Source organism: Myxocyprinus asiaticus, chromosome 20 (genome assembly GCF_019703515.2).
Source record: "Myxocyprinus asiaticus isolate MX2 ecotype Aquarium Trade chromosome 20, UBuf_Myxa_2, whole genome shotgun sequence".
NCBI classification, from domain to species: domain Eukaryota; kingdom Metazoa; phylum Chordata; class Actinopteri; order Cypriniformes; family Catostomidae; genus Myxocyprinus; species Myxocyprinus asiaticus.
In genome coordinates this window covers 32,502,375-32,517,370 of record NC_059363.1, presented here as the reverse complement: position 1 = coordinate 32,517,370, position 14,996 = coordinate 32,502,375, and the positions used below count along the sequence as shown (strand labels likewise).

The following is a 14,996-nucleotide window of genomic DNA, read 5'->3' as shown; positions in this document are numbered from 1 at the left end:
CTACTGATTGGTTAAGTTTAGATAAGGGCCTCCTGCACAGAACTCGTGCTTACTTCCGCATTAGACATTCGGGAATTTGCACGTGAAGTCGTTCGAGTTTATGCAAACAACATGGTGCCAGACCATATGAAATAACCAACTCGTAAATTATGTAAGAATTTTCATGAGATCGGGTTGAAGAGTTCTTACTCTTGTTAATAGCTCTAAAAACCTAGATTTAATTTTGTGTGAGAAAATGGGATTTACCAATCCTGGCAGCTGTTCTTGGCATTCCCAGCGAGATAGTGTGTGATCAGAGAAGTGTTGTGGGAGGAGTGGAGGCACTGTGTATGCTTCTGAAGAGGTTGACATAACCTTGCCGGTACAGTGACATGATGCAAAGGTTTGGTCACCGACAAGTACCTGTCCTGTGTATGGCCACAAACTCTGTGCTTGACTACATATATGCTGCACATCATGAGAAGATAACTTAGTGTAACAACAATATAGGCCTACTGAACTCTGCTGCATTAAAAACATACGCTGACTGCCTCCACCAAATGGGAGCCCCTCTAGATAACTACTTTGGATTCATAGATGACACTGTGCGACCCATAGCCACACCTGATATAACACAGAGGGTCCTATACAATGGTCACAAGTGGATAAAATATCAGGCAGTTGCCATTTCTAATGGTTTAATTGCCCATCTTTATAGCTCTATAGGTAGGTTTGAATTACTTTCCACACTCAGAATTTTTGCAGATTGTTCAGTTTACTTAAAATAAACTAAAGCAACACAATTCTACAACATTTCATCTTAACTTGATTTAATTACGTTACATACAATTAAATTTGTAAAACTGAAGTTTACTTAATCAGTTTTAGTTAGGACTAAATGAATACTTTTTGTAGTATTGATGAAACTGGGCAGGGGATTTCCGTTTCCCAGCATGCTTCGCAGGGGACTGGATGGGGTGAACAAATGTTGAAACTAAGTGTTATTTTATGCATTTTTGAGCAAGATGAGAATAGGAGATTTGTTCATGTTTAATGTTGTGTTATATTGGCATTTAAAAGGAGTGTTTGTTCGGCTGGAGTTTTTGGAGTTCCCATTGTGGTGAAGATTGGCGCTTGAGCTTTGGTTGAGGATGGACTCTCATTTTCAATGAAGTTTGATTTGAATGCTGCTTAGCTCTATAAGCAGTTGCTATCAAACTCATTGTCGTTACACTTGCTCACCTGGGATATACTAATGATTAATCAAATAAACTTCGTTGGACCAGCTGAACACAATTATTTAGATGTTATCAAATTGTTCTGACAAAATGAATTTAAGTTTGTACAAGTCAGTTCAAAATAATTATTTTTGTTGAAAAAATGTTAATTTAATTGCGTGGAAAAGATTTCCTCAATTTAATTAAGTTCAGTGAATTTTTTTTTTTTGTTTTTTTTTTTTTTTTTTGAGTGCATGTTTGAAAACATTACTTTTACCCTTACAGTTAATAAAAATAAAAAAAAATTATAATAAAACATATTTTAACAGAGGGAAAGATGTATGACTCTGGGATGCTGGCAGAATCTGGACTGTGACCATTGCTGAAGCGGCATGCCATGTCTGAGGATGGTCATCCTATGTGTTTGTACGGGGACCCAGCATACCCACTGCATGTGCACCTGTAGAGCCCATTTAGAAATGTTCACTTCAGTCCCCAAATGCAGACATACAACAAAAGTATGAGTGAAGTCAGTGACTGTGGAATGGTTGTTTGGAGACATTGCAAATTACTTCAAGTTCATGGACTTCAAAAATAATTAAAAAATTGGGCGGAGTAGTATTGGCAAACTGTATGTGGTGTCTGCTTTGTTAAGAAATGCACTTACTTGTCTGTTTGGTAATCAGATATCTTGGTTTTTTAACTTGGATCCTCCACAGCTTCAAGACTATTTTTCATAATGTTTAGCTCACACGTACACATAGACTTTAACATGCACATTAAACTCTATATACATAATTGCATTAAACTCTTTAGCCATATTTGCATATTAAAAGAATGTCGCATTAATTGGAATGACAAAAGAATGTGACACCTGTAAATTTGTTCACAGATTTTATATTTTCTTATTATCAAGAGAGCATTTGTACATGTAACTGTTTTATGAAATCAGAATGAATGATGAATTAATGAATGTGTATGAACAGTAAAACAACTCGGTTTCTTTGACATAATTTCAATGAGGGCAAGTAATGCTTGCCCTTGCTGTTGCTGAAGTAGCATAGCCTGCATTGCCTGAATTTGCTGCTGCTGGTTTTGCATTAGCTACATCATTGCAGTCATCTGACTTTGTGACTCTTGTGCTGCCTTTGCTTGCTCTTCAATCAGTATTTTTTTTTTCCCCTCAGCTTCCTCTCAGCCTGTCCTCTCTCCCTCAAAAACTCAATGGTGCATTCCCACTCCTGCTTTTACGTTTGTTGGTTCCACAATCCTCTCCCTCATCACTAAGCCTCCTGGTGGTCTGACTCACTCTCTCCATGGCCCTCTTCCTTGTTTCCTCTGCTTTGGTACAGTCTGCCTTTATCTTCCTCCTATTCTCATCACTCCCTCTGTTTTCCTCTGCTGCCCTTTCTTTCTCTGTTATTTCTTCAATGAGCTCATCAAGCTCTGTTGTTTCTGCTGATGTGCCACTACTCCTCTCAAATTTGTTATTTTTATTCTTGTATTTCATTTGTATAAGGGCAAATCTCTCCCTCACAGACCTCTGTGAAACTTTAAATTAAAGGTCTTGGAAGTTATTTAATGTTTCCACAATGGCAGACCAGGCTTTGCCCTTCTCAACACTCCCCTTCGGTATGGGTCTGTTAGTAGGATCACTCTACAGAGAAGTGTATCATGTCTCTCTGTCCACTCCATAGGGCCTCTGAACAACATGAAACATAGACTTGCTAGCTCACACATGAATAAGAAGCCTATAATTACCTGCGTTGCTGGCTACCTTATTCAAAGTCAATTCCAACTGACATTGGGTAATTTAGAGTTTTGAGGAGGATGTTTGGCTACTTACTGTTGTTGGCAGCAGAGGATATTTCTTTGAGCAAACTGGAAATACAATATAATTAGCCAGAGATTAAAATCTCTACACAGAACCATTAAATGACAAAACCCTATTTCAGACACAATTACAGCACCACATATAATTCATAACATTTACTTACCAAAATCACGTAGTAACAGCAAATTCTCAGCAGTGATTCTCCCATAATAGACGCTCACAGTACGCCGTCCGGAAGTAGTGTGTTAATATCGCACATGCGCCAAAGAACAGAGAACGTCGTAGCCGTCGCGTCCACAGCTGTTGCTTAAATTCCCTATTGTACAAATGGAAAAGACTGCAGCCTTCATCCTTACCTCTTCCCAAGGGCATAGATTTGGCTTGAACATTGGGGAGGTTGGTTGTAGTATGAAGCATTTGCATGTTTCTATTGATCAATGGATTACCTCCCCCCATCCCCCCGGAATCTACGCCCCTGCCTCTTCCCACATCATTACCTCTCTCAGAGATCAATGATTGAGCATTTCACTGTGGCATTCACTCCTCAGCTTTGAATGTGGGTGAGCATCTGTGCTAATGGTGTAATGTATTTTTGGACTCTAGGATCTATGATTGATGCATATATCAGAAATGTTCCTTTAAAACTGCTGGTGTTAAGCTTTACCATTATACTGTGGTGAGCCCTTGTGCAGGGTCCACAGCAAAAACACTTAAATTTAAAGGCTGACAAATCCCTAAATATGAGCAATCGTAATAGTGATGCTTTCCTTAGCAAATACCACTAATAAACTGTTCCCTCACAATGACTAAAAAGACAAGCAGTGTGTACATTACCAAAGCCTTTTCACAATGCTCAAAGATAAGAATAAATTCAATTTGTATCAACAATTTAAAGCCAACAACCACACATCTCAGCATTTCATGTCTATATTGTAGTCAGTTAGCACTGCAAAAATGCTTATGATTTCTTCACAGCACACCGTGATATGTTGTTGATGTAAAGACACAAGTAGACAAAAACACAGATCCATTTTCATCTGGTTACCAACTAAATTTAATTGAGAACTAATGCATGCCTTATATATATATATATATATATATATATATATAGGACTGAGGACTGCCTCCATCACTCAAGGATATTGATAATTTAAGAAATTTTCTGGTTGAGTTGATTGTGCGTGTTGTGTGCCATTTTTGTTGAAAAATGAAAATCCTCTTTAAAGGTGCACTCAGTATTTTTTTCCTCATTAAATGTGTTTTACTCTTCTCCTTTACTTTGCAATTATTAAACATATGTATAAATTCATGACCACTCACATGAGATGAAGACTCCATGTCAGTTACCTTATAAAAGCTGCCATTTTCTACATGGAGAGAAAACTACTCAATCTCCGTAATAACCTTGATTGGACAGTTTTACTCATAAATTAAATTCATCATGGCTTACTGTGATTACTGTTTTTTTTTTTTTTTTTTTTTTTTTTTTACAATGGCATCAGCAACTGAAAAATAGTGTGTTTGAATGATGCTGCATCCAGGCCTCTAGGTGTCAGAGTCCAAGTCCAAGATGACATGAACAAAAACTTACTGAGTGCACCTTTAAATCCAGGTTTCTGGAATGGCACACTCCCAAAAAAAAAAAAAAAAAAAAAAAAAAGTGGACTATCGTTAGGTTTACAAAATCTACTCTTGTTCATATTACTCAAAAAATGCATGGAACCATGTGAACTTTTCAATGAAAAAAAAAAAAAGTTTACTATAATAAATTTGACAACATGAATATTTTTTGTTTGGTTAACTTAAATTGGGCAGAGGATTTCTAGATCCCTGCTTGCTTTGCATGGGACTCAATAGGGAGAGTAAAGGTTAAAATTAAGTGTTATTTTGTGTGCTTTTGTGCAAGATAAAGATACTTGTTAGTGTTTAATGGTTTATGGTGCGATTTAAAATATTTTTTTGTTATTTTGGAGTTTTGGGGGTTCCCATAATGTCGAAGAGTGGAGCTTGAGCTTAGGATGAGAACACGTACATATGGCATATGATATTTAATGCTCTCTTCACTGAGTGGTTGCTGTGCTAACCATAAGCAACAAACTGCACTCTATAGTGCTTCATACTAGCATGTATTTAGCATGCTAATATTTGCTGTCACTAGAACAAAGAAATAAAATAATTTGTTATTTTAACATGTCTAATTTTGTTGGGTTTACCCAATTCCATTAGGTTCCCTCTACACAAAGTATTTGATTTAAGATTATATAGTAATTTTAAGTTAAGAAAACTAATTTCAAACACGTGGAACCACTGTCCACGATTGAATCAATTTCCGCAAAGAGATATTTTTTTTGAGTGCAGCGAGTTTTGCATCATCATTAAAGTGTCAAAGGAATGTGGCGCGACCAGCATCGTGTACAGATCAGGATGTCTCTCTTGGACACAAACAAATGCATTAAGGATTTTCTTTATAGCCATTCAAAATTGCTTCAGGTGGTAAAAGCATTCTACCTCTGTACATAATTTAAAACAATAACCTTTCTCTTAAGGTTCATGGTTCAACAAGAACAAAATTGCAAGCCCCATCACTATGAATGTGTATGCCACACACTTGTGCAACAATGGAATTGATTTGGAACTCGATACCATTAGTTACCAAATCCAATTTAAGGAGTAGGCCTTCAATGCTTGATAGTTTGAAAACTGCAATTTCAATGAGGGTGTGTAAACTATAAATACACTAACAAATTGGTCTTCTGAGTTTGCCTGTTATCCATCTTATTTGGAATCAGAAAACAAAATACAGAGTTCCCAAAACTTTTGATCAATGAATTTAACTAATAAATCAGACCAATCTGTGAATCAGTTTGATGGATTCATTGAAAAGAACAGACTCAAAGTAAAGGTTTGTTCACAAATCAGACATGACAAGCAAGTTTTACTCATCATCTAGTCAATTCAATCTTTTAAAGGCAATGCATAACTAAAAATTATATTCACTACAGAAATGTTATGTTGTTAATATTAATTTTCATGACCATGGCAACCCGAAAAATTAAATTTAGGAGACACTGCCAGTTATGTAAAGAAAAAAAGTCATTTATTACTTTCATTGCATGACATAAATACTTTGTAGTCTTTGAAAAGTTCTTTACATCTTATTAGACTGAACCGGCCATTATAAAATAAGAACAAGCTTTGAATAAATAAGTGTAAATTCTCTCATTGTGATTCACTTTATACAGAAAAAAGTAAATTTATACATAAATAATTTCATTATTTTTGCTCTCTGTAAAATAAAACATCTGTATAATTTTAAAGACTCGCATCTTATTTTCAATTAATAAAAAAAATAAAATAAAATAAATAAAAGACTGCTGAAGAATGAGGATAGGAAGAGGGTAAAAATTAGAAAGTGAGCTCATCAAATGACAGCCTGAAAGTTGAGTCTGCAGACACTGAACCTGTCATCCGAGGAAGTGATCAATTTTTGACTGACTCCCCATCTCACACCAAACTAAAATACATTCAGAGAGTGGCTGTAAAATCAATTCCTCAGTATCATGCCAATGTACAATCAAGCCATTCCTGAGGAACAGTCATGATATCAAAAAGGAAGCAACCAGGAAAATGATAAAATTGACCCACCAGGCAAATTTATACTTGATAACATCATTAAATAGAAAGAAAACCTGTATACAAGACCATATATTATTTGCTGATAAGGAATCCTCTTCCTTTAACTAATGTAATGAGTTAATGTATGAAGAGTATTTTAGCTGTGAACTGTGCAACTGCAAACTGATTCCAGTGTCTGTTGGGTCTCCCAATACTGAAGGTACTATAATCTATTCAGTGGACTATAAGTGTCTTAATCATATGCAGGTAAAAGTACATTTTAAACCTTATTAATATTGATGCGTTTACAATGAATAATGGTACTGAAGAATCACAAGCCAAGTGGGGAAAAAAGCAGGTCTCATGGACAGGTTCACAATACATGAGAATAAATTCAGTACAGGAGAGAGCAGACAGGTACTCTAAAGCTGTTGTGGTTCCACTAGTTGTAAATCTGAAAAGAATCAGATTATCTTCTTAAAGCATATGAATTTATAACTGATTGAACTGCACTGTATTCCAATTTAACAAAATTAAGCAACCTGCAATTTCATGGTTCATAAGGAAAATGTAAAGGGCATTTAACAATATAAACCTCTGAACCTGTATGCAAAGTTGTGGCAAAATATGAAAACCTCTCCAAAACAATCTCTACGACATGAGAAAGTAAAGGTACAGAACAAACAATTTGCTCTTTTGGCAATTTTAAAAATAGAACAATCTAAAAGTGCAAACACGAAACAAAAATCCATAAGTTTATTATTTGGTTAGCTTGATAACTTTGATGAATTTGTTTCTTACGCTTTGTAGTATTCCACATAGATTAGACTGTGGTACATTTCATGGTACAGAAGCTCTTGTGAATGTCTTGTAAACACAGCAATGTAATGAGAGAGAATACAAAATATCAGGACAGGTTTGGGAAAAAAAAAAAAAAAAAAAAAAAAAAAAAGGAATGATTAGCATTAACACCAATCATAAACACTTGGTAAAATCTAATGAGGCATTAACTATTATCAATTATCAGAAAGAAGAATTAAATAGATTCAATCAACTAGCAGAATTAACCGTGATGTAACTCTTACAATATTACTAGTCTACCTGCTCAACTTAATAAATGTTACTTCACAGGATGCATGCAAGCACATGAGACATACACTGTACTAGAAACCTGTTAGATCTCAGAACAATTCAGTCGGTAACAACCATCTGCAATCAGGTGCAATGTTCAGTTAATTTTAAAACTATAACTTTAGATCATTACACATAATAAATCATCAAGTGTGGCATTACTTAGTCAATTTCAATGCGCCACCATTTGTCACACAAAGTGCATTTTTTAATAGCTAGTAGTGTTTAGTCAAAAATCATTATGCAGCACATTTATCAATGGTTCAATCTCAGACTTGTGTTAATAGAGCAACTGCCTCAAAGGCACAAGTACCTGATCATACATGTTAAAATCTGATTAACGTTTACAATTACAGATAAAAAGTAGTGGTTGTTCACTTTATAGTGTTTTCAATGGATGAAAAAAAAAAAAAAAAAACTTATGAAAAGGTGCAAGGGGAAAGAAAGTCATCAGAAGGGATGAGGTAGGGGCTTTAAAGTGTCCTTTTGTATCAGAGGGAAAAGCAAAAGGCTCCCATACTTTACAATGCTGTAAAAGGCAATTACTTTACAGTTCGGTAGAAGTTACTGGAGAGAGAGAAAAAGAAAAGAACATCCCAATGTTGCACATTCATTGGCATGAGGAATGGCTATTTGGAAGATGCATAAAATCATACTTTCAGCGCATTATATATATACACACACACACACACACACACACACACATCTTTTTTTTGGCCATTCAACTAATCCCAAAAAGCAGCATTATTTTCTGAAAAAAAAAAAAAAAAAACATTATCTGTGCTATATTATGCCATGAAAGCATCACTGATGGTGCAGTTAGTGTTAAAGGGATAGTTCACCAAAAAATGAAAATTTTGTCATCATTTACTCACCCTCATGTCACCCTCACTGTAGGATGCAATTAAAGTGAATGGTGAATGAGACAAACATACTGTCTAAAATCTCCTCTTGAAACAACATGAGGGTAAATAAATGATGACAGAACTTTCATTTTTGGGTGAACTATCCTTTTAATAGTATTGTCTTCATATACATCACAGTTTTGTTATTTTCATATACATCATGTGCTCACAGTTTACATTCAATCTGGAAAAATGAGCCCATGGAACTTTGCCAGATGAAATCTTGCTAACAAGCTGCTGTATGTTTTGTTTTTTTTGTCATGTAAGTGTAGTTTTCAGGTGCACTTATGTTTTACAGAATAGCCAGCTTGTTCCATGCTCCATTAAAGCAAATTGTTGAATTAAGCTCATTGTTCAAAAGCAAAGCCCTAAAAATACTTTGGCTCCCATAGCAATGGGGTTCTTCCTTGATGTGCTTTCTTTATGAGGCATTCTTAACTGTAATTCTGTCCATCTTGGTTTGTTCCCTGGTCAAGGCTCTTTTTCCTGCTTTGAAGGGACTGCATTTAGTGTTTTATGATATTTACACTTTTTTGGATGATGATGTTAAAGTGATGTGCATGTCTCAAACACTAATGGTTACTGAAGTATCAAACCTCAGTAACTCACTGTAGTGTGCTTATGTCTCTGTATGAGTGTGCGTAAGGTGTGCGTGAGAGCGCGGTGGTCAGATGCCAGTCCGGTCACTGTAGAAAGGCGTTACGTGGAAAATGTAGCAGTGAGTGCAAACTCTCACCGGCTTCATCTGACCATATCTAGGCAACGGAGCTGAGTGCGATGAGCATCGAGAACAGAAGATCTGCAATTAAACATGCAATAAAAAATAAAATAAAAAAACATGCAGTTTGTCAATCATCTCATTGGGTCTTTATCACTAATAATTGCGTACAGAAAAGCTTCTTACAAATGGATAAATCCAAATGATTTTATATGAGGGAGAGCCAGTCCACAGTTAGTAATTTATCTCTATATACAAGGCTATTCATACAACCTCACCTGTATAGGTGCAATGAAATTATAGCAGCATCTTCGTGTAAAGCCAAATGAGCCAATTTTTAAAATTAGTTAATACAATGATTACCTTTCCAGTATTTTACAGGCAGTCCCTCCAAGAGTTTGTGATCGCAAGAATTAATGCAAATACAACCAATCTCCGCATTATTTGCGGTAGCATGCTCTTTTGTAGAACTTTTCAGGTGCTGCTCTAAATGGTCCAACTCTGCGGTGCGGGTTGGTGATGGCCTCACTTAATTTGAAGTGTTCACATTCATGAAACGTGTTAAAATTTGGATTGTACAATGTGATTAGAATCCAAGTGCTCAATAATCGTGGTTAAATCAAATAATTGCGATTTAACAATTCTGTTGTGAATAACAGGACTAATATTGAATCCTCAGTTTTGTTTTTAGTTTAAACTATTTTTACCTTACTGATTGCACTGTATCTTTTTCTGTATTCTTTTTCTTTTTTGTTCATTCTTTTACTTATTTTTTTTAATTAATTTGATTACTTTTTATTCTCATTTCTTGCTCTTAATTGGTTTTAAAATGTATTTTATCTTGTATTTTCTTTATCATTTATATGTAAAGCACTTTGAATTGCCACTGTGTAAGAAATGTGCTATATAAATAAACTTGCCTTGCCAAGAATTACTCGCACTGTCAGAGGCAGAACATTTTAATATAAGAATAATTAATGTTGTTACATTGAACTCATATCGAGTTTAACCTCTTAAAATGTATTGTATTTTTGTATTTATTATTTTTGCATGCTAGCTGCATATTCAGTTTTTATGCACTAAAATAATTACAGGCAGTTGCACTTGTACCATCATTGACAGAAATTACACAAGTATACTATGATTATTTGAAGAGTTTTCACTGTAAAATAACACAAAAAACAAAACGCTGCAAATGGCAATAATAATATAATTCAGTAAATCAAGTTCTCTGGATTCCCCCACTGAGTAAATAATGGCCACAAACTATAAAATAGTTATCGGAAGTGGGGCACTGCCATCTATTTTTTAAACAATCACCACGGAATCTAATTTACATGAGGAGAAAGATTGCATTACATTCGTATGGTCATAGTACTTGTCATGGGTACTTTATATATGTTACATTTTACGTTTTCACTGCAAATGCTGGAATTGTAGCTCTGTGATTGGCCAAACTGCTCTGTTTGACTTCTCTGAAGCTTGACCTCTGGCCTACTTTCTGTATGATTTGAATTTCTGCATTTTGAATTCTATATTGAATTTTAAAATATAGAATTTTGTAATAATTAAATAATTGTAATTTTATAATCTGAAAATGTACAGCTAACTTCACCTCTAAAAAATTCAGAACACAAAAATATGCAATTTAAAAATACAAATCTATAAAATATACAGAAAAAAAACCCCTACATTTTGTTAAATGCCACGTCTAAAATTTAAATTTACCAAATTCAAATTCAAATCTGTCATTTATCTAGCTCTCTACTACATTAGATCACTGTTTTACTAAATAATTATGCTTTAAAATGCACAAAGTACAAAAGCTTTTTTACTGTTCTAACAATAAATCATTTCTACTGAACATGGATTGGATCCGTTGAACAATTGACAGGCCAACATTTTAAAGAGAGCCACAATAAAAGACAAATAGAAGATACAAATCTTTTAAAAGATACAAAAAAATAACTAAATATGATAGATAACACAGAGAAAAAAAAAATATTTTGTACTTCTAAAACATTGCACTTCACAACTCACATTTTATACGCATATACTGTATATGAAAATACATTCCTAATTCATACAGTGCATATGTCTGGCAATTCCACTGAAATGTCAACCACATCATGGAAAAATAAAAAGATTGAACTAAAGAAACAAAACCCCCCTTTTAAATTCTGTATTATATTGGCATATTGGATAATGGATAATGCCATCCAGACCGCTAGAGGGCGCCACTTATTCACAGAGCGCTGACTGAAGTGCTGAATGCAGACAATATTTTGAAACTAAGCCTTTTATGGCTTACTAATCACACAAGGCCATTTGAGATTTCAATCTTAATTCAATCAATCATGCAGCAATAATGGATGCCATAACTATGTCTCAGAAGTCAAAGTCTGCTGGTTTCAAGCATTGTGGATGGTTTCCCTCATCAGGAAACCCCGGGGTTGGGAACCTGTGTCTATTTGTTGAAAATCAAGTGGCTTGCCGGGTGTCTCACTATTCACCAACACATGATCGTTTAAAACTTTCTAGAGAGAATTTTCCTGCAGAAAGTGTGGGTGCGATTGCAAAGCTTAAACACTGTTTTGATTTCCTACCTCCCGAATTTGTCGTACAGCCTACTCCTGGTGAACAAGGTTTGAAATGAACAGCCTCCAAATGCGGATTTTTCATGCGCAGTGGCGGGTAATTTTGCTGATGTACCAGCCACTGTGGAGGGTGACCCACTTCTCAGAGTAATTTATGACAAGAAATTAGACACAAAGACGTGTGTTTGACGAAACACGTGTGATTATATTTTGAAGAACAGACAAACGAAAAGCCGCCGTTGAGCGTCTGAGTTGATGTGTGCACAGTGAGCTCTGCTGTTCATGAGTGCAATGAAAGCGCTTCTCCAAGACACGCATATGCATAGAGTTCTGGGCCTTGTTTCCGCAATAACTATTGATCTTAGCAGTTAAGAGCATTTTCTACAAGCGATTTTACGAACGCCCGTTATTTTTTTTATGTGTGCCCAGGGTGTGAAATATATATATTTTATTAAAGAAACAAAGCCGAAAGTGATTAAATCATAAAATAATACAAGACACCTTGAACCTAAAATTGAGTTCTATTTTCTTTTCTTTAGGCAGCATAAACTGTATTACCAAAACGCAATACACATCGATAAGAACACACACTTGGCAGCATTATTTTGGGAACACATGGGAATTTATTAGGCTTATTTATTATGATTATTATTCTTATTATCATCATCATCTTTACATTTATAATCGTCTTTAGTTCTTAATGTGTAGGCTATTAGTAATTTTTCACCTGTTGTCGTTGACTGATACTTGCGTGATGGCAAATGGGGCCATCACGCGTTAGAGACGGTAAATGTTTGGATTTGGGGAGATGGTTAAATACGATTTTTTGATCACTTCGTTATTTTAATTGCTTTTTCGTTTCGTTTAAAGTGCAATTTGAATTTGGAAATGTCTTAAGTTTTTTGTGTTTCAATAAATTAAAGCAAAATCAATAAAGCAAAAATATTCACTGACCCTCGGCAGGGGGGTTGACGATATAATCGAAAATTGCAATATTTAACGACCTGCGTCGTCAGAGAAGTGAATTATTTAATTGTAAAATGAAGTAATTTTACAGAGACCCACACAAACACGTGTAGTCAGTTCCATATTGCAACATGTTACCAATTAATTGTTGTATATTTGTTTGTTTTTGAGTAGTCTATGGGCATAATAAACATTTAAATTTATTGAAATTTCTTTTGGAAAATAGTAAGTTATTAATTTGTGCTATGGCTCTTTCGAAAAAAATGCATCAACCAAAAATAAAAAAATTGGCTCCTTAGTGAAAAAAGGATCCCGACCCCTGATGTAGCCTAGAGCCAAGTACCGCTTTCACAATGGTAACGTCTGTTTATGGCACTTTTTCCACATTAACGTGAGAACGAGAAAGAATTCAAGTTAAATATTAGATGTTCACAAAAGTGCCAACACTTCTACATATTGTGGCTTTTATTGTTTCTGGAGTTTTTACAAAGTGTGTTACTAAATAATTATAAATAAACTAATGGTTTTTCATATTGGTGCTTTCATGCTTATTACTATGCCGTTGATTCTAATTTGGTCAATAACTGATCGTTAAATATCGGCAGCCAAAACATCGGTGCATCCCTAATATAAAGTTGAAGTCATTAAAACTCATTTTTTAACCACTCCACAGATTTCATATTAGCAAACTACAGTTTTGGCATGTCGTTTAGAACATCTACTTTGTGCATGACAAGAAATTTTTCCAACAATTGTTTACAGACAGATTTTTCACTTTTAATTGACCATAGCACAATTCCAGTGGGTCAGAAGTTTACATACACTAAGTAAACTGTGCATTTAAGCAGCTTGGAAAATTCCAGGAAATTATGTAAAGCCTTTAAACAATTAGCCAATTAGTTTCTGATTGGCTAATTGGAGTCAATTGGAGGTGTACCTGTGGATGTATTTTAAGGCTTGCCTTCAACCTCAGTGCCTCTTTGCTTGACATCATGGGAAAATCAAAAGAAATCAGCCAAGACCTCAGAAAAAAACATTTGGCTCTCCACAAGTATGGTTCATCCTTGGGAGCAATTTCCAAATGCCTGAAGGTACCACGTTTATCTATACAAACAATAGTATGCAAGTATAAACAACATGGGACCACGCAGCCATCATACTGCTTTCTGGAGAAATGTCCTCTGGTCTGATGAAACAAATGTAACTGTTTGGCCATAATGACCATCGTTATTTTGAGGCTTGCAAGCTGAAGAACACCATCCCAACACTGAAGCATGGGGGTGGCAGCATCATGTTGTTGGGGTGCTTTGCTGCAAGAAGGACTGGTGCACTTCACAAAATAGATGGCATCATGAGGAAGGAAAATTATATGGTCATATTGAAGCAACATCTCAAGACATCAGCCAGGAAGTTAAAGCTTGGTGGCAAATGGGTCTTCCAAATGGACAATGACCCCAAGCATACCTCCACAGTTGTGGCAAAATGGCTTAAGGACAACAAAAGTCAAGGAATTGGAGTGGCCATCACAAACCATGACCTCAATCTGACAGTAAATTTGTGGGTAGAACTGAAAAAGCGTGTGCGAGCAAGAAGGCCTACAAACCTGACTCAGTTACACCAGTTCTGTCTGAAGAAATGGCCCAAAATTCCAGCAACTTATTGTGAGAAGCTTGTGGAAAGCTACCCAAAAAGTTTGACCCAAGTTAAACAATTTAAAGGCAATGCAACCAAACACTAACAAAGTGTATGTAAACTTCTGACCCACTGGGAATGTGATTAAAGTAATAAAAAGCTGAAATAAATAATTCTCTCTACTATTATTCTGACATTTCACATTCTTAAAATATTGATCCTAACTGACCTAAGACAGGGAATGTTTTCTACAATTGTCAGAACTTGTGAAAAACTGAGTTTAAATGTATTTGGCTAAGGTGTACGTAAACTTCTGACTTCAACTGCATATACAGGTGCATCTCAATAAATTAGAATGTCGTGGAAAAGTTCATTTATTTCAGTAATTCAACTCAAATTGTG

General features: G+C 35.2%; 1 protein-coding gene across 2 annotated transcripts in view; it reads right to left on the bottom strand.

Moving 5' to 3' along the window:
* LOC127411306 (lateral signaling target protein 2 homolog) overlaps positions 1 to 14,996 on the bottom strand; it is a 48,924-nt gene that overhangs the window by 15,815 nt on the left and 18,113 nt on the right. The window contains exon 14 of one of the 2 annotated variants that reach the window (XM_051646783.1): positions 3,043 to 3,077. In XM_051646783.1, coding sequence (XP_051502743.1) covers positions 3,043 to 3,077 — 35 coding nt within the window. Of the gene's footprint in view, positions 1 to 3,042; positions 3,078 to 7,570; positions 9,481 to 14,996 lie in introns of those variants that run through there. The other variant, XM_051646784.1, reaches the window with a different exon arrangement.